Source organism: Symphalangus syndactylus, chromosome X, assembly GCF_028878055.3.
Source record: "Symphalangus syndactylus isolate Jambi chromosome X, NHGRI_mSymSyn1-v2.1_pri, whole genome shotgun sequence".
Lineage (NCBI taxonomy): Eukaryota > Metazoa > Chordata > Mammalia > Primates > Hylobatidae > Symphalangus > Symphalangus syndactylus.
In genome coordinates, this window is record NC_072447.2 from 75962279 (window position 1) to 75981668 (window position 19390).

A 19390-nucleotide genomic window follows, 5' to 3' on the forward strand; every position below is an offset into this window, starting at 1 on the left:
TTCATGGAGCACTTTCTATCCTCCCTATTCTATTACTAGTACTAACAAGAATTACAGTGATGAAAGAAAATTTTTTAGCACATATGATTGATGAAAGAAACTTATTTAGTGCATATTATTTGCCAGGTATTGTACTAAGAACTTTATACATTTAACTAATTTAATTAATTAAATAACTATCTGTATACAAATTTTCATCAAATACTTCTTCCTCTTGATTCTGAAGCCTGAGAAAGCCCATGAACTATCTACCAAATGGGCAGGAGCTATCTACCAAATGTAATTTCTTTGTATAGGTCAGTGTTTTCCAATAGAAAGATAATGCAAGCCACATGTAATTTTAAAATGTTTAGTAGTCACATTTCAAAAAGAAAAAATAAATAAGTGGTCAAATATTATCACTTAAACATATAATCAAAATTAAATGTTAATATTTTCTATTTTTTCATACTGTCTTCAAAATCCAGAGTATATTTTAGGGTATATTTTCTACTTACAGTGCAACGAGTTCTGTCTACGGTAGTTCTAGTACTCAGCAGACAAATATTTAGTTAATTACCCTTAGAATCTCAAACTAGGTGCTGGAAAAACTGGCTAGCCATATGTAGAAAGCTGAAACTGGATCCCTTCCTTACACCTTATACAAAAATTCATTCAAGATGGATTAAAGACTTAAATGTTAGACCTAAAACCATAAAAACCCTAGAAGAAAACCTAGGCAATACCATTCAGGACATAGGCATGGGCAAGGACTTCATGTCTAAAACACCAAAAGCAATGGCAACGAAAGCCAAAATTGACAAATGGGATCTAATTAAACTAAAGAGCTTCTGCACAGCAAAAGAAACTACCATCAGAGTGAACAGGCAACCTACAGAATGGGAGAAAATTTTTGCAATCTACTCATCTGACAAAGGGCTAATATCCAGAATCTACAACAAACTCAAAGAAATTTACAAGAAAAAAACAAACAACCCCATCAAAAAGTGGACAAAGGATATGAACAGACACTTCTCAAAAGAAGACATTTAGGCAGCCAAAAGACACATGAAAAAATGCTCATCATCACTGGCCATCAGAGAAATGCAAATCAAAACCACAATGAGATACCATGTCACACCAGTTAGAATGGCCATCATTAAAAAGTCAGGAAACAACAGGTGCTGGAGAGGATGTGGAGAAATAGGAACACTTTTACACTGTTGGTGGGACTATAAATTAGTTCAATCACTGTGGAAGACAGTGTGGCAATTCCTCAGGGATCTAGAGCTAGAAATACCATTTGACCCAGTCATCCCAGTACTGGGTATATACCCAAAGGATTATAAGTCATGCTGCTATAAAGACACATGCACACGTATGTTTATTGCAGCAGTATTCACAATAGCAAAGACTTGGAACCAACCCAAGTGTCCATCAATGATAGACTGGATTAAGAAAATGTGGCACATATACACCATGGAATACTACGCAGCCATAAAAAAGGATGAGTTCATGTCCTTTGTAGGGACATGGATGAAGCTGAAAACCATCATTCACGGCAAACTATCACAAGGACAAAAAACCAAACACCACATGTTCTCACTCATAGGTGGGAATTGAACAATGAGAACACACAGACACAGGAAGGGGAACATCACACACTGGGGCCTGTTGTGGGGTGGGGGGAGGGGGAGGGATAGCATTAGGAGATATACCTAATGTAAATGACGAGTTAATGGGTGCGGCACACCAACATGGCACATGTATACATATGTAACAAACCTGCACGTTGTGCACATGTACCCTAAAACCTAAAGTATAATAATAATTAAAAAAAAAAAAGAATCTCAAACTAACGGAAGATCAGATTTGGAATATTTGTCCATTGTTCTTGTTGTCATGAGCCATGAGAAAACTGAGGTTTAAAGGGAAGTGCTGTTTCCTGCAAAGTAAAATGAGCCCTAGACTTACAACCAGATCTCAATTCATATCCAAGCTACTGAGTGACCTTAGAGGCTACACCTCACTGAACTTAGTGTCCCCACCTGTTAATGGGGGATCATAACTTTTACGAGATTGTTCTGAGGTTCAAATGAGAACTGGATCTATATGTGTAAGGGCCTAATATAGCACCTATCACAACCAGTGAACTCACAAAGCCAGCTAGCAGCAGTGCTGGGTATATCAGGCTAAGTCCAATCAGGAGATAGAAAACATTACAAATAATTGACATATAAGAAAACTCTATATGGTACTCTAAGGTTAAGGAAAAGTACTCAAATAAGGACAAATTTTAATGGGGTTCAGACCTCACTTGAAAAGGAGTAATTTGGTGGGGCGTGGTAGCTCACGCCTGTAATTCTAACACTTTTGGAGGCCAAGGCAGGAGGACTGCTTGAGCTCAGGCATTCGAGACCAGTCTGGGCAACATGGCAAAACCCCATCTTTACAGAAATTACAAAAAAAAAAAAAAAAAAAATTAGCCAGGCATGGTGGTATATGCCTATAGTCCCAGCAACTTGAGAGGCTGAGGTGAGAGGATCACCTGAGCCCAGGGAGGTCGAGGCTGAAGTGAGCCATGATTATGCCACTGCACCTCAGCATGGGTGAGAGAGTGAGACCCACCCTGTCTCACAAAAAAAAGAAAAGTAGTAATTTAACACACTGGATAGCAGAATGTTTGCTGATTTGGCCCGGTGGTTCATAGTTACTATGTAAGCAGGAGGCAATTCACCAGAGTACAAAAAAGCAGGCCAACAGGGACCAGTGGAGAAGGTATAAAGAGAAGGTGGGAAAACTGAGTTGCAGGTGAGCTCAACGGGGCCAGCCGTGTTTGGTGGGAACTCCCTAGGGTGCAAGCTTAATGTATGGGGGCCCTGCAGAGGGGGTAATAGCTCCATGATAACTCTTCAGCCAGCAAGTGGGCCATGTGGGGGAGGCGGTCTACACAGGGAAGCTGAGGGACAGCATGGTCATGAAGGCTTCAAGGAGATTGAGGCACCATGTGTCTGGGTGGGTGGCTGGGTCAGAGTTCCATCAGCTGTCCTCCCCACCCCGCCCTGCCCCCGCCTCAGCTGGAAACTTCATGAGATCCCCCTCCTCCTGCAATGTCCCTCCAGCTCCCTCTACTGAGAAAGTTTAAGAGCGTGCTCACTATAAAGGAAAGATGCTTAAAGAAAATCTGTCCATCATCACAGAGCAGGTATTGAGAGGCTTGGAACCGATTGGCAATAAATTGATAACACACAGGGGTAGACTATAAGCTTCATTTTGACTATTGGAATTCTAGATAGTTTATTGGAGACATGACTCATACTAAGTTGGTCTTCTTTGTAGATATGCAGGTTGGCCTTACTGGTAAAGAAGTATGAAAAAAGATAGATACGTATTTAACCTTTCTGAGACTCACTTTCTTCATTGAGACAATGGATATTAAAAATCCTACCTCACAGGTTTGCTGTGAGAATTAAGGAAGAAAGCATAAGTAAAATCCTCAGCGCAGGCATGGGCCATAGGAAGTGCAGTCATGCACCACGAAATAATGTTTTAGTAAACAATGAACCGCATATACAATGACAGTCCTATAAGATTATAATACAGTATTTTTATACATATGCTTTATATGTTTAGATAAACAAATACTTACCATTCAGTTATAACTGCCTATACTATTCAGTACAGTTAACACCCATACAAGTTTGTAGCCTAGGAGCAATAGGCTACACCATATAGCCAATTGTGTATTAGGCTAGACCAGACTCCATTAGGAGTGTTAAGCACACTCCTATGAAGTTCACACAACCATGAAAACATGTAATGATGCATTTCTCAGAACAACATTAAGCAACACATGACTGCACATAATACAAATTCATTTCCATTTGCTCAGATAATATAAGGGCAACCATGGTAGCATATCCTTACTTTCCTAGTGTTATTCTTATAAAGGAATGAAAGTAAATCAAATTGTTTCACAAGTGGTTAAGTATTTTTATCCTCAGTTGTAATTTTAAATATACTTCTATTCTTCAATCATATCCTCTCCCAACTAAGTATTGATGTTAATGAGACTCCAGTGAAACAAGTATTGCTGGGCTATCAGGGGAACTCACTTTGCTTGAACATCAGTCATTTCTAACAATGCCCATGTCAATCTGATGATAGCAGGTAGCGGGAGCTCAACCACTAATTTGCCCTTTCTTCTCAAAATTTGCTACTTTCATGGCCAGGCATGGTGGCTCATGCCTGTAATACCAGCACTTTGGGAGGCTGAGTTGGCAAGATAGTATCTTTTAAAAAAAGAAAAACTTGCTGTTTTCAAATTCTTGATCCAAACTGATTGTCATGATATTCCAAATAATATCTACTGGTTGGTATGCTCTTAGTCCTAAGAAAACTAGATGCTTGGACAAGATGCTGTATTTTAGCCCTGGTAGAGGAAACTACCTTTGCTACATGGTGGATACACATTGAGAGCTCATGAAACAGACCTACACCTAGCTGAAAAGATTAAAAATGAAAATTATTAACATCCCTTTAACAGACATTGGAGAATCACAGAGATCCATGTGATGGTCAAGCTGAAAAGAATGTGAAATTATCTGGCACACAGCATTGTCCAGTGGAACTTTGCACAATGATGGAAATGTATTTTATCTGCACTGTCCAACACAGTAGCTACTAGACACAAGTGACTGCTGAGCACTTGAAATGTGGCTAGAAAGAATGAGGAGCTGAGTTGTTAATTTAATTTTATTTAAATAGATAGTAGTTACCATAATAGACAGCAAAGATCTAGACAGCATAGCTTAATGTAAAGAGTATGGAATGTAAAGCTAAAAAGACCTTTAGGTCTAAATCCAGGCCACTATCACTTACTAACCACATCAGTCTGTTCTTCTACTGCTATAAAGAAATACCTGAGACTGGGTAATTTATAAACAAAAGAGATTTAATGGGCTCATGGTTCTGCAAAGCTGTACAGGAAGTATAGCAGCTTCTCCTTTGGTGAAGTCTCAGGAAACAAAATCATGGCAGAAGGTGAAACGAAAGCAGGTACATCTTACATGGCCAGAGCAGGAGCAAGAAGTGGGGGAGTTGCTACACACTTTCAAACAACCAGATGTGATGAGAACTACTCACTCACCACTAGGAGAACGGCATCGAGGGGATGGTACTGAACCATTTATGAAGGATCCACCCCCATTATGCAATCACCTCCCACTGGGCCCCACCTCCAACACTGGGAATTACAACTGAACATGAAATTTAGGTGGGGACACAGATCCAAACTATATCACTAGCTATATAACTTTGGTTATGTTATTTATCTTGTCCAAGGCTCAGTTACCTCATTTGTGAAATGGGGAAAATGCCAGAAGCACACAAAGTCCTTGTGATTAAACAATGAACATAAAGCACCTAGCCTAGTGCTCAATATAGAAGGCAGTTGATAAATGATAGCTAGCTAGTTTTCCAGACAAAACAACAAAAACACCAAAAGGAGAAGAAACTTATGCACAGATACAGAGTCTGTTGGCCACAAAGTCAGAGACCAATTCTAGATTTTCTTACTTTCTTTCGTGATCATTTTTCTCATAGAAACTAATCACCCACCTCCCCACCCCCTTTGTTGTGTTAGTTGAGGCTACTATAACAGAATGCCATAGACAGGGTGACATAAACAACAAACATTTATTTTGCACAGTTTAGGAGGCTGACTAGGCCAAGAGCAAAGCACCAGCAGATTGGTGCATATCTTTGTTGCCCATACAACTATGCGATTGCTATTTAAAAAAATCTTATGCATATACAGAAAATGTACCTTGGTGAAGCCTATTTGTTCCTTCCGGAAATTTTCCAAGGGTTTAATCAGCAAATCACTAGCATTGTGTACCTAGACAAAAAGGAAAAACAAACAAAACAATTTCTAGGTTAACAAGGTTCAGATACAAGATTCCTTGTTACTATGACATTTTTCATTTATATACCAACCTGCAAAATGTTAAATGGTTTGCTGATTTGTTGGGTTTTGTTACTGTTTGTTTCTATATTGTTTCTGAAAATCAAATGCATTGAGAAGAAATGGGAGAAAGAATAAGAGGGGCATTTCTCTGTAACTTTAATGATAGTCTGACCTGAGTTTTTAATCGATAAATATCTGAAGTGATGTCCAGCAGAAGACACAGGAGACCTGAAGGACAGGTGAAAAAGAGAAGAGAAAGAGAATGGCAAATACAAGAAAAGGACAATTGCAGCAAGTGCAAATCATTTCATCAGAGGCAAATGAGTGTGCAGTGATAGCATTAGGATAAAACATTTATAGTCCTCCCTGTGCCATAAAACCAGAACATTTCCTTCAGAATGTGGAGTGCATTACAGCATCACAGAAAACACTAGACTAGGCTTTCAAATTACCTAAATATAAATGCTCAGAAGCCAATAGGAATGGCCTGTTCAGGGACTATTAATATTGGCAATAATAAATATGTTCTGGAGATATAAAAACATCAAAATCAAAGAAGACCCCTTGTTCTTTGGGCAGGTAAAGGTATACAAAGCTTTTTCTTCATATAAACCTCTTATGAGATTGTGTATGTTCAAGGCAACAAGTGGGGTTTGTGCCTCCATGGTGAGAGTTAGAATCACTAAAATGGAAGACCTTAGAGAAGGCATCTAAAGGGCTGCATTTTGGGAATCACTGCATTAATTTTTATTAATCACAAGACAGAAAACTAAAAGACAAGTTTCCTTGTCATATGAGACATAGGTGTCAGTAAGACAAGGTATATCTTCATAACAAAAATAGACAACAGAGGAAAAAGCCAGTTTTGACAAGATCTGAGTTCTCCAATCTAAGAAGCAATTTTTAACCTACCTCCCCAAAAGTGTGGAAAGTTGTGGGGCATTAGTGCATAGGTTATACGTGTCTTTCAGGTAATTTGGGCCTCTTGTTCTGTGTATAGGTATGATTCAAGGTTCAACTAAATGTGCAAACTCCTAAAATGGCACTGTTAGCCTTTGTATGAGAACATCCTGGTGAACCCTGACATTCTGATCTACTGCAGCTCCTAATGCTACCATCCGGGACAGCCAGCACCCAGCAAAAAAAAATATAAAATTAGGCAAGAAAAAAATGTTTTCCTTGAGAACAGAGTCATTCTCTATGTCTCCTGATCACCAGTGCTTTTATAGCTGGCTTTCTAAAACTTGTTTGCTACAAGTCTAGACTTAAAAAATCATGTAACCCTTCCTGAAGTTTGCTGATTTTTACAAAATCAGACTTCTTGCCTGCTAACACTTCCAGATCCTGTCTGATTCTCATCACATCTCTTCTCTTCTACTGGATCTATGAAACCCCATTGAGTCCTAATCGTACTATAACCTACCTCCCAGTACGACACTTAACATTCTCTTTATCTCTGAGTGTGCTCATTTGCCAAAGGCAGGAAAGTCTATAAATTCCACCCTGCAAGAGCCCCTAGTAAAGACTTCTTTATGCAGGTCTGATTCATAGAAAGATCATTTTGGTTGCTTAGGAAATCAAAGCTCCACTAACAATTATGGTATCAAAAAAAATTACACCAATGATTCTCCTTAATTGAAAATAAGACTTCTTCTACTAAAAATACCCACAAATTAAATCATTGGTGTCATAGGCCCAGTACAGAAAGTCATTTTTCTCCTTTACTATTGTGGAAGCCTTAAAACATGGCCACAAACTCTGACATACCTTCCATTGAGAGGTGAGGTCTATGTCCCCTCTACCTTGAATGTGAGTGGGCTTGTTAATATTTTGAACAAATAGAGTACTCCAGAAGTAACACTCTGTGACATTTGAAGCTAGGTCATAAAAGGCCAGCACCAGTTCTCTCCCAGTTCTCTTGGAATACTCCCACTAGGAGCCTTGAGACAGTATATAAGAAGTTTAATTACCCTGAGATTACCAAACAGAAGAGGCCAAATTCTAGTCAATGTCTCATACCAGCTAAATCCGCCCTTCCTGCCATCCCCACTGGAAGGTGCCAAACATTAGGAAAACCATTTTGGACCCTCCATATCAACTCATCTGCCAGGTAAATGCCATCATTTGGAGCAGAAGAATCGCCCAGCTGACCCGTCTCAATGTCTAACCCACAAAATAATTACAAATAATTAGTTTTAGTTTAAGCCAGTAATCTGCAACCTTTTTGGCACCAGGGACCAGAATCATGGAAGACAATTTTTCCATGGACCCAGGGTAGGGGGAAGTGGAGATGGTTTCAGGATGAAACTGTTCAACCTCAGATCATCAGGCATTAGATTGTCATAAAGAGCATGCAACCTAGATCCTGCATACCCAGTTCACAATAGGGTTTGCTCCTCTGAGAATCTAATGTTGCCACTGATCTGATAGCAGGCAGAGCTCAAGCAGTAATGCTCCCTATCCTGCTGCTCACCTCCTGCTGTGTGGCCAGGCTGCTAACAGGCCATAGACTGGTGCCCCGCAGCCTAGGGGTTGGGGACCCTGGTTTCAGCCACTAATATTAGAAAAAGTTGTTATGAAGAAATATATAATTAGAAAGACAATTTGCAGTTTAAAAAACGTAATACAGGCCGGGCGCGTTGGCTCACACCTGTAATCCTAGCACTTTGGGAAGCCGAGGCAGATGAATCACCTAAGGTCAGGGGTTCAAGACCAGCCTGGCCACAATAGTGAAACCCCATCTCTCCTACAAATACAAAAAACTAGCCGGGCGAGGAGGCACCTGCCTGTAATCCCAGCTACTCGGGAGGCTGAGGCAGGAGAATCACTTGAACCCAGGAGGCGGAGTTTGCATGAGTCAAGACTGTGCCACTGCTCTCCAGCCTGGGTGACAGAGTGAGACTCAATCTCAAAAATAAATAAATAAATAAATAAATAAATAAATAAATAAACGTAACACCTAAGAAGTGGCCAACTGTGAAATATTGAGGAAGTTTGCCTTTGAATAAGAGTATACATACTACTTTCTAAAGCACTGTATGGAGCTGGGCCCTTGCATATTCAGGAACTCCCAGGATGGCAGAGTTGCTGGCTTTTCATGCTCCAAAGGGGATGGTCCTGCATAAGCAAGTGTGTCAGCAACTTCTCACACAGGGTCCATAAAGCCACTGACTTTTACATGTTTGACCCCAGTTCAGTCTGAAAAATAGTCCATGGTTTACTAGAATTGCAGGACATCATTTTCCCTTAATCACTTTGGCAACACTGCTCCCAGTCTCCTATAGCACAAACAGATACTCTGAATCTTTTCCTCTCTATGACACTCATTGCTTATTACACTATTTTCTTGTCAGAATAGAGACTTAGGAATGTAGAAAAAAGTCACATTGAGGATTTCCTCTTTTTTCTTTTTCACTCTATTTTATTCTTAAACCCCTTAGAACTCTAGCAATGACTCCCCTTTGAAGTAAATTTGGCCTTTAATCTCTTTTCTAATCACTGCATTCATTGTGTGAGCTCAATGGGGACAAAAACTGCCACATGCTACCTCAGGTAGAATCTTCACCATAAGGAGTGACATCCTCAACTCATAAGTGAGTTTCTATCATCAGAATTCTACTGAATAAAGGCCAAAGTAACACTGAACAAGGTGTTGAGCAGAACAGAGATGATATTCAGTCCAGTATTGCAGGATTGCTCAGGAATCTTTGATGGTAAATGAAATATCAAAAGAGAGCACTGGGCCAGGCGCAGTGGCTTGTGCCTGTAATCCCAGCACTTTGGGAGGCCAAGGCGGGTGGATCAGCTGAGGCCAGGAGTTCGAGGCCAGCCTGGCCAACATGGCAAAACCCCATCTCTACTAAAAATACAAAAATTAGTTGGGCATGGTGGTGGGTGCCTGTAGTCCCAGCTACTCAGGAGGCTGAGGCAGGAGAATCACTTGAACCCAGGAGGCGGAGGCTGCAGTGAGCCGAGATCACGCCACTGCACTCCAGCCTGGGCAACAGAGGGAGACTCCGTCTCAAAAAATAAAATTAAAAAAAAATTTTTTTTTTAAAAAGAGAGTGCACTAAAGACAGGCTGAAATATTACGGGGGCCTCTTTAGGTCACTTTTGGCAGTCTTCAAAAACAGACCTTGCACATTGCCAACAGAGGCCCCTTCAGGGTCAGAAAGGAATCTAGGCAAGCTTCATAATCATATAAGAAGTGTGCAATTCAGACTTTTCAAGGCCCTCCCCCCCTCTATTTTTTTTTTTTTGGCAGGGCCTTCCTCGCCCAGGCTATAGTACAGTGACATGATCATGGCTCACTGCAGCCTTGACCTCCTCAGGTTCAGGTGATCCTCTCACCTCAGCCTCCTGAGTAGCTGGGACTACAGGTGCACGATAATGCCCGGCTAATTTTTGTATTTTTAGTAGAGACGGGGTTTCACCATGTTGACCAGGCTGCTCTTGAACTCCTGGCCTCAAGCGATCTGCCTGCCTCAGCCTCCCAAAGAGCTAGGATTAAAAGCGTGAGCCACCGTACCCAGCCCCAACAGGATACTTTTGAGAACATCACAGGGATGCCCTTCCTCACTTCTTCCCTTCATAATTCCTTCCCCAATTTATGTTCATTTATGGAGATGACCAGACACAGGCAATTTCCATGCTTGAGGGCTGTGAACTTTCTTACTGTTATTCTTAAGCTTACTTTGGACTCTTCTTTTACAAAGGATAAAATGCAATATAAGACCCACTAAATTATCCAGATTGGGGTAGAGGGGTCCTTTTGCTACAAAGCCAGGAAATGGAAAAGTTATAATCAAGCAATGAATTCCTGGCATGGGGTGAAAGGCACTCATTAAGCCTAACCATCTCAGCAGTCCTGGAATTAAGTGAGAAATAGGGAGCAAACACTCAATATATGATTGAAAAGTTGTTGGGACAAAAGGGCACAACATAATTAAAGACAGAAGAAAATGAGTCAGTCACGTGGCAAAGTACCAGCAGGAAGGGTGAGAAAAACAACATCTCAAAAGATGAATACTACTTCAGTATGTGAGGGCTTTGTTATTGGGTAAATAAAAGAGATGGAGAAACAACTAGGGCTAAAGAGAAGGCTGAGCTTTCTAGTGCTATCTGAATGAAATGGGGGCAAATGCCTTTGAAAACAACATGGGCAGCAGTCCACAAACCCTGTGGGCAGAGAAGAACATTTAATAGACTGTGTATTAGCAAGGGGGCCATCTAAGAGGGTCCAGGGAAACCACACATGTTGGTCTCTTCTTAGTACATTTAAAAGCAAATATTTTAAACTAAGAAAATTCCCAAATCATATTTCCACAAGCAGAATCTTGTGAGTAACTAAAGATAACTAAAAACCATGCTTACATAATCAGTATTTTCCCCTTATAAAACACGTCCATGTTTGCTATGTTATTTGGAGCACTTTAAACAACCATAAGAGATGGGGATTATTTTCCACACTCTACAAATAAGAAAAAGGAGCCCAGAAAAATGAAGTAATTAATCTGAGGTCAACAAGTTAGTGACAGATCCAGAATTAGAGCCTTAATTCTCTAATTCCCCTACCTCCAAGTCCTGCCTTCAGTCCTACTTCTCTAGGAGTCTAGATTCTATGAGCAGTATTTTGAGAAGTCAGTACCACACTGTTGAAAGGAAAGAGGTTTTATAGGTAAATGAGTTCTGGCTGTTAGAATAAATAGCTTTAACAAAACTGAGAAGCCCATAAAAAGTCACCTGATGGAGAAAGGTAAAACAGAATTCCCATCTTACCATCATGCCCCTAATAAAAATGAATATTGATCAACACATACATTTGAACATTTAAGTCCCCAATAAGTCTGGGGTGGGAACAAAGACCAGTATTTCCAATAATTTTCTGCTGGTGCTGGTCATGATGGTACTGCTGGTCTAAGGACCACACAAAAAGATTATTTTTAGGCTGTTAAAATAATTAGACTTCATAAAAATGAAACACTTAAGTACAAATCTAGCAAAATACGTAAAATATCTATATAAGGAAACTACAAAACTCTGATGAAAGAAATCAAAGAAGATATAAATAAATGGAGAGATAACCCATGTTTACAATTAGGAAAAGTCAATATTTTTAACATATCAGTTTTTCCCTGGTATCTTAAAAGCAAATCCTAATCAAAATCAAAAAGATATCTCTAGGATCTGAAAAGCAATCCTAATCAAAATCTCAGCAAGTTATTTTGTGGATATGAACAAACTGATTCTTAAGCTTATACCGGACTTCAATGCTTTTTACTACAGTGCAATTACTACCACGCTAAAGTAATGAAGATAGTGTGGTATTTGTGAAAGAATAGATAAATAGATCAATGCAACAGAAATAGAGAGCCCAGATACAGACCCATATAAATATAGTCAAGTGATCTTTGATAAAGGACAAAAGGTAATTCAAGGAGAAAGAATAGTATTTTCAAAAAATAGTGTTGGAGCAACTGGATATCCACATGCAAAACAGTGAATCTAGACACAGACCTTATATCCTTCATAAAAATTAATTCAAAATGAATCATTGACCTAAATGTAAAACAAAAAGCTATAAAATTCCAAAAAGATAACATAAGAGAAAATCTGGGTGACCTTGGATTTGGAAAAGACTTCTTAGATATAACACCAAAAGTATGATCCATTAAAGCAAAAATGTGTAAGTTGGACTTCATTAAAATTAAAAACCTATGCAATGCAAAAGACACTGTTAAGAAAATAAAAAGACAAGCCACAGACGGGGAGAAAATCTTTGCAAATGCCTATTGGATAAAGGACTGGCATCTAAAATATACAAAGAACTCTTAAAACTTAACAAAAGAAAATCAATTTAATAATAGGCAAAAGAACCGAACAAACACCTCACCAGAGAGGATATACCGACGGCAGTTAAGCATATGGAAAGATGCTCTGCATAATATGTGATTACGGAGTTGCAAATTACAACAGCAATGAGATACCACTACACATCCGTGAGAATGGCTAAAATCCAGAACACTGACAACAGCAAATGCTGGTAAGAACATGGAGCTGGCGAGGACATGGAGCAACAGGATCTCTGATTCATTGCTGGTTATGCAAAATGGCACAGCTATTTTGGAAGTTGGTTGGCAATTTCTTACAAAATTAAACATACTCTGACAATTTACACTCCAGCAATTACACTCCTTATTATTTAACCAAATCAGTTGGAAATTTGTATCAACACAAAAACCAACATACAACTGTTTATAATAGTTTTCCTTACAATTGCCAAAATAACCAAGATGTTCCTCAGTAGGTGAATGGATAAACTGTGGTAAATCATACAATGGGATATTATTTAATGAAAAAATAAATGACAGGAAAATAAAATGCATATTGCTAAGTCAAATACGCCAATCTGAAATGGCTGCATACTGTTTTATATCTACTATAAACATTCTGGAAAAGGCAAAACACAATAAAAAGAAAGATCAGTGGTTGTCAGGGTTTCAGGACTGGAGAAGGAAGAGAAGGATGAATAGATTGAACAAAAGAAATGTTCACGGCCATGAATCTATTCTGTATGGTGACACTGTAATGGTGGATACATGTCATTATATATTTGTCAAATCCATAAAATGTACAATACCAAGAGTAAATCCTAATGTAAACTATGAACTTTAGTTAATAATATTGTTTCAATATTGGCTCATCAATTATAACAAATGTATCACATTCACATGATGTTTAATTAATAGGGAAAACTGAATGGGAGAGAGAAAGGTGGTATATGAGTTCTGTCTATATTTTCTACTGATTTTCTCTATAAAAGTAAAACTACTCTACAAATTAAAGATTAACAAATGGACAATTTGGCTAAAAACACTAAAGACCTCAATTTCTGTCAACATGTTCAAAGGCCCATTTTAATATCCACTGAAATTCTTTTTCACTGAAATGAATACAGATGGGATTTGCACGTTAATTTCCCTCTATCTAATGCCAAACTCTCAGGGTGGAAGCTTGAGACATAATAACCAGATCTATTACCTAACTATTTTTACAACACCAAGAAGCTATCTGACAGAAATCAAAATAGTATAGGATCAATCCAAGCATAAAGGAAAGGAAAAATTCCCTATATCACCCATGAACTCAGCTTCAGTGACAGTGTTAGTGACTTACCATCATCATCCTCTCATTTTCTACCTCGTTGAGCAATTCAGCAAATTCCTTGAAAGATTCAGCTGGAAGGAGAGAATCAAATGTAAAACAAATTAATCATGGTGCTTGATAGACAAATAGATAGAGATCTGTGCAACAGGAAGTAGGGACCAGTGCCCTATGCCCACATGGCTACTAGAGGAAGGTGTCAAATCAGAGGACAAAAGCAGAAGGTGTTCAGTACCTGTTGAATGTTTCTTTTCTTTTCTTTCCTGTTTTATCAATCCCCATACGCTTTAATATTTTATTTAATCCTTACAGCCACTCAGGAGTAGCTAGAATTTCTCTTATTTCATAGACAAGCTAAAAAATTAGGGAAGGGGCAAGGGGTTTGCTGTGTAATTAATTGGCAGCTATAGAACCCTGAAACGAGTTTGGATCCCTGTTCCACTACTGACCAACCAGAGAGTATTGCTGTAAAAACTAAATTGGATGGTAAATGTAGTGTCAACACAAAGTAAATAATAAACATTACCCTTTCCACTCTCCCAAACTTTCTACTCTTCTAGTGCCAATTGTGCCACTTACTGGCAGGATGACTGGGCAAATCACTTCCCTTCTCAGAAATTCAATGTCTTTATATACAAAAAAAAGTAAGTTAAGCTAAATAGTCTTTAGGCTATTTAGCCTGGAAAAACAAATTTGTCTATACTAATATTTTTAATCAAAAATTGAGTTTCCCCCTTAAAACAACTGAACAAGTCCAGAATTCCTGGTGTCAAGGAAATGAATTTCGGGGTCAACACAGGATGCAAGGCAATGACATTTCTTTCTTCTTCTGAGGATTAAGTTGCTGGAAATACCCAGGGAGATCACCTTTGCAAACACTAAATTCACTCAGAGCTCAACCGTAGCATAGAAAAGATAAACACCATACTCAGAAAGAGTAAATAGGAAAAAATGGAAATGTTTATTGACCTTCTGTCCCCAAATACTTTATGCTAAGAAAAGAGTCAGAGACTTTAATTGGCATTTTTCCAGACACAATCAGTTTACCTCTAAAGGAAATGTGACAAATATCATATTCAAACATTTAAAGGAAAAGACTAATTTCATGGACATTAAATGTGCCAAGCCTTCTGCTTGAGGGTTTAATTGTGACAATACCTTTATTAGGTGCTTATTATTATCACTGAATTTATATCACCATATAATATAGTTTGGGTATCTATCTCCTCGAAATCTCATGTTGAAATTTGATCCCCAATGTTGGAGGTGAGGTGTGACACACTGACTCCCTTTCTTCTTCTGCCACCACTGGAAGCTTCCTGAGATGCTCACCAGAAGCAGATGCTGAAGTCATGCTTCCTATACAGCCTGCAGAACCATAAGCCAAATAAACCTCTCCTCTTCATAAATCACCTAGCCTTGGGTATTCCTTTATGGTGACACAAACGGACTGAGACATAATAAAATGCACCATTTTAAAGTGTACAATTCGTGGCTTTTAGTGTATTCACAAAGTTGTGCAACTATCACCACTGTACAATTGCAGAACATTTTCATCACCCCCAAAAGAAACCCAAACCCTATTAGCATTACATCCCATTACCACTTCCTCTCAACACCCAGATAACCACTAATCTGGTTTCTATTTCCATGAACTTGCCTACTCTAGACATTTCACATAAATGGAAACACATGTGACCTCTGAATCTGGTTTATGCAACCATGAACATTTGTGAACAAGTTTTATGTGAATGTACGTACATATGAAAAGTTAGCCCTCCATGTGTGTGAATTTCACATCCCACAAATACTGTATTTTTCTATCCAAGTCGAAATGTCTGCCTGTAACTGGACCTCTCCGTTTTGAACCCATATTGTTTGAGGGTCAACTATATTTAGTATTTCCGAGGCCGGGCGCGGTGGCTCACGCCTGTAATCCCAGCACTTTGGGAGGCCGAGGCGGGCGGATCACGAGGTCAGGAGATCGAGACCATCCTGGCTAACATGGTGAAACCCCGTCTCTACTAAAAAAATACAAAACAATTAGCCAGGTGTGGTGGCGGGCACCTGTAGTCTCAGCCACTCGGGAGGCTGAGGCAGGAGAATGGCGTGAACCCGGGAGGCAGAGCTTGCAGTGAGCGGAGATCGCGCCACCGCATTCCAGCCTGGGCAATAGAGCAAGACTCCGTCTCAAAAAAAAAAAAAAAAAAAAAAAAAAAAAAAAAAAAAAAAAAAAAAAAAAAAAAAAAAAAAAAAACAACTATATTTAGTATTTCCTTATAATCAGTTTTATTTCTCTAGGATTAGTAGTAATGTCCCCTATTTCATTCCTGATTTTAGTAATTTAAGTAGTCTCATGGTCAGTCTAGCTAAGGGTTTGTCAATTTTGTTTAACTTTAGGAAGAACAGATGTTTGGTTTCAATGATTGTCTTGTTATTTTGACAAGGCTGCCTTATTATTACATTCTTTTTCTGTTCTCCATTTCATTTATTCCCTCTTTAGTCTTTATTATTTCTTTACTTTTGTTTCTTTAGTTTGCTCTTGTTTTTCAAGTGTCTTAAGTTGGAAAATTTGGTTATTGATTTGATATCTTTGTTCTTTTTTAATATAGGAATTTGAAGCTACAAATTTCCTTCCAAACACTGTTGTAGCAGCATCCCATAAGATTTAGTATGTTGTGACTGTTTTCATTCATTTCTATTCTTTCATTTTTCTCTTATTTTTTACAAGATTATCTCTTTGTTATTTTCTTTCATTAGACTATCATATGTTTAGGCATGTATCTCTAAGTTTAACTTGTTGGATGTGCAAATTCATGTTTTTCACCAAATTTGCCAATTTCTTGGCCATTATTCCTTCAAATATTCTTTCTTTCCTGTCTCACTCTCTTCTTCTGAGGTTCTCATTCTGTATATGCTCTTATGCTTAATGATATCCCACAGGTATCTGAGGTTCTGTTCATTTTTCTCAATTATTATTCTTTATTTCCCTCGAATGATCTCAATTCACTTGTCTTTAAATTTGCTGATCATTTATTTTCCCAGTACAAATACGATGCTGAACCCCCAGTAGTAAGTTTTTCATTTCAGTTATTATACTGCAACTTCCAACTGCAAGTTTCAGTTGATTCCTTTAAAAAAAAATCTATCTCTTTATTGATATTGTCTATTTTGTGAGACACTGTTCTCATTCATTTCTTAAGTTCTTTAGACATGGTCTCATTTATTAATTTAAATATATTTAAATAGGTAATTGAAACTCTTTGTCCAGGAAATCTAATGTAAGGGCTTCCTCAGGGACAGGTTCTATTAACTGCTTTTTTTCCCTTGTTCAAGGGTCATATTTTACTATTTCTTTGCGTGTCTCATAATTTTTTAAAAGTTAACATTCTAAATAGTGTGGCAACTTTGGAAATCAGAACTCCTCTCTTTCCCCAGAGCTTGTTGTTCTTGTGGTTGCTGGTTGTTACACTGGCTTCATGGACTCATTCTATAGTCTGTATTCTTTGTCATATGAAACCACTAAAGTCTCTGGTCAGTAAGCTTACCGGTCAACAAGTGATTGGACAGAGATTTCTTTAAATGGTTTGAACAAACATCTCCAAGCCTTTGCTGAAGGGCTCTCTGTGTATTGTGGGGTGTGCCTTCAACATTCAGCCAGACAGTTTACAACTGTGCCTTAGCCTTCACTCCTCCTTGCAAAAAGCTGAAGGTCAGCCAGAAGTGGGAGATTAGAGATGTCTCAAGTCTTTCTTCTTGACAGGTACAAACGCTGGGTATGTACAAAGCCCCTCTCATGTGCATGACTCCTAGATTTCCAGGAATATCTCACAGCTCTTCAAAACTCTCCAAGGATAATTCATTCTCCATTTTGTCCTGTTTGGTTTATTGTTCAGCTTCTTATTTGCTACTTTATTCTTTTTGTTGTCTGTGGAAACTGTAGTACTAAACAACTGCCACTGATTGGTTTTAGAAAATGCCCTAGGGGCAGGTGTGGTGGCTCACACCTGTAATCCTAGTACTCTGGGAGGCTCAGGCAGGTGGACTGCTTGAGACCAGGATTTAGAGACCAGCCTGGCCAACGTGGAGAAACTTGTCTCTACTAAAAATACAAAAATTAGCTGGGCATGGTGGCAGGTGCATGTAATTCCAGCTACTCAGGAGGCTGAGGCAGGAATACTGCTTGAACTCGGGAGGCAGAGGCTTCAGTGAGCCAAGATGCCACTACTGCACTACAGCCTGGATGAGAGAAAGAGAGAGGGAAGGAAGGAAGGGAGGAAGGAAGGAAGGAAGGAAGGAAGGAAAGAAGGAAGGAAGGAAGGAAGGAAGGAAGGAAGGAAGGAAGGAAGGAAGGAAGGAAGGAGAAAGAGAAAAAGAAAGGAAGAAAAAAGAGAAAAAAGAAAAAGGAAGAAAGAAAGAGAAAGAAAGGAAGGAGAAAGAAAGAAAGAAAGAAAGAAAGAAAGAAAGAAAGAAAGAAAAAGAAAGAAAGAAAGAAAAGAAAAAGAAAGAAAGAAAGAAAAGAAAAGAAAGAAAGAAAGAAAGAAATTAAGAAAGAAAGAAAGAAAGAAGAAAGAGAGAAAGAAAGGAGGGAGGGAGGCGAAGGGGAAGGGAAGGAAGGAAAGAAGGAAGGAGGTAAGGGAAGGGAAGGGAGAAAAGAGAAGGGAAGGGAAGGGAAGAGAAGAGAAGAGAAGAGAAGGGAAGGGAAGGGAAGGGAAGGGAAGGGAAGGGAAGGGAAGGGGAAAAGAAAGAAGAAAGAAAGGAAGAAGGAAGGAAGGAAAAGAAAAGAAATTAAAAAAAAAAAAACCAATCACAAGTGGGTTGCAGTGACTCATGCCTTTAATCTCAGAGGCCAAGGCAGGAGGATTGCTTGTGAGGCCAAGGCAGGAGGATTGCTTGAGGTCAGGAGTTCTGTCTCAAAAAAAAAAAATGCGATAGTAAAACAACAACAACAACAGCAACAACCATTTAAAGAGTAAACTCTGAGTCAACTCAAATAACATAAGCCCTGTGAGTGATATTTCTCAAATTTTGAGTAACTTCACACCCATTCTACCCTCACCCATGGCTGCTAGAATGGTGGTTTGCACACCTTGCATGATTATACAGACATTAGTTTTCAAAGCTACTATGGAACTGCAGAAAGGAATAGGAACATGGCGAATTAAAATGTCATACAGCTCAGTGTTTTCTCAACTATTCAGCCATTTTTATTTAATAAACATGCACTGTTTTGTTGCAAAATTTTGGTTCATTTTTGGAGTTTTAAAAAAGTTGATTTTG

General features: G+C 38.8%; 1 protein-coding gene across 2 annotated transcripts in view; it reads right to left on the reverse strand.

Moving 5' to 3' along the window:
* The window catches only part of OPHN1 (oligophrenin 1), a 383582-nt gene that overhangs the window by 220594 nt on the left and 143598 nt on the right, over positions 1-19390 (reverse strand). For both annotated transcript variants that reach the window (XM_055266931.2, XM_055266932.2), the window contains exons 4-5: positions 14123-14184; positions 5807-5878 (exon numbers count right to left, since the gene is read on the reverse strand). In XM_055266931.2, the coding sequence (XP_055122906.1) occupies positions 5807-5878; positions 14123-14184 (134 nt within the window). The remainder of the gene's footprint in view (positions 1-5806; positions 5879-14122; positions 14185-19390) is intronic.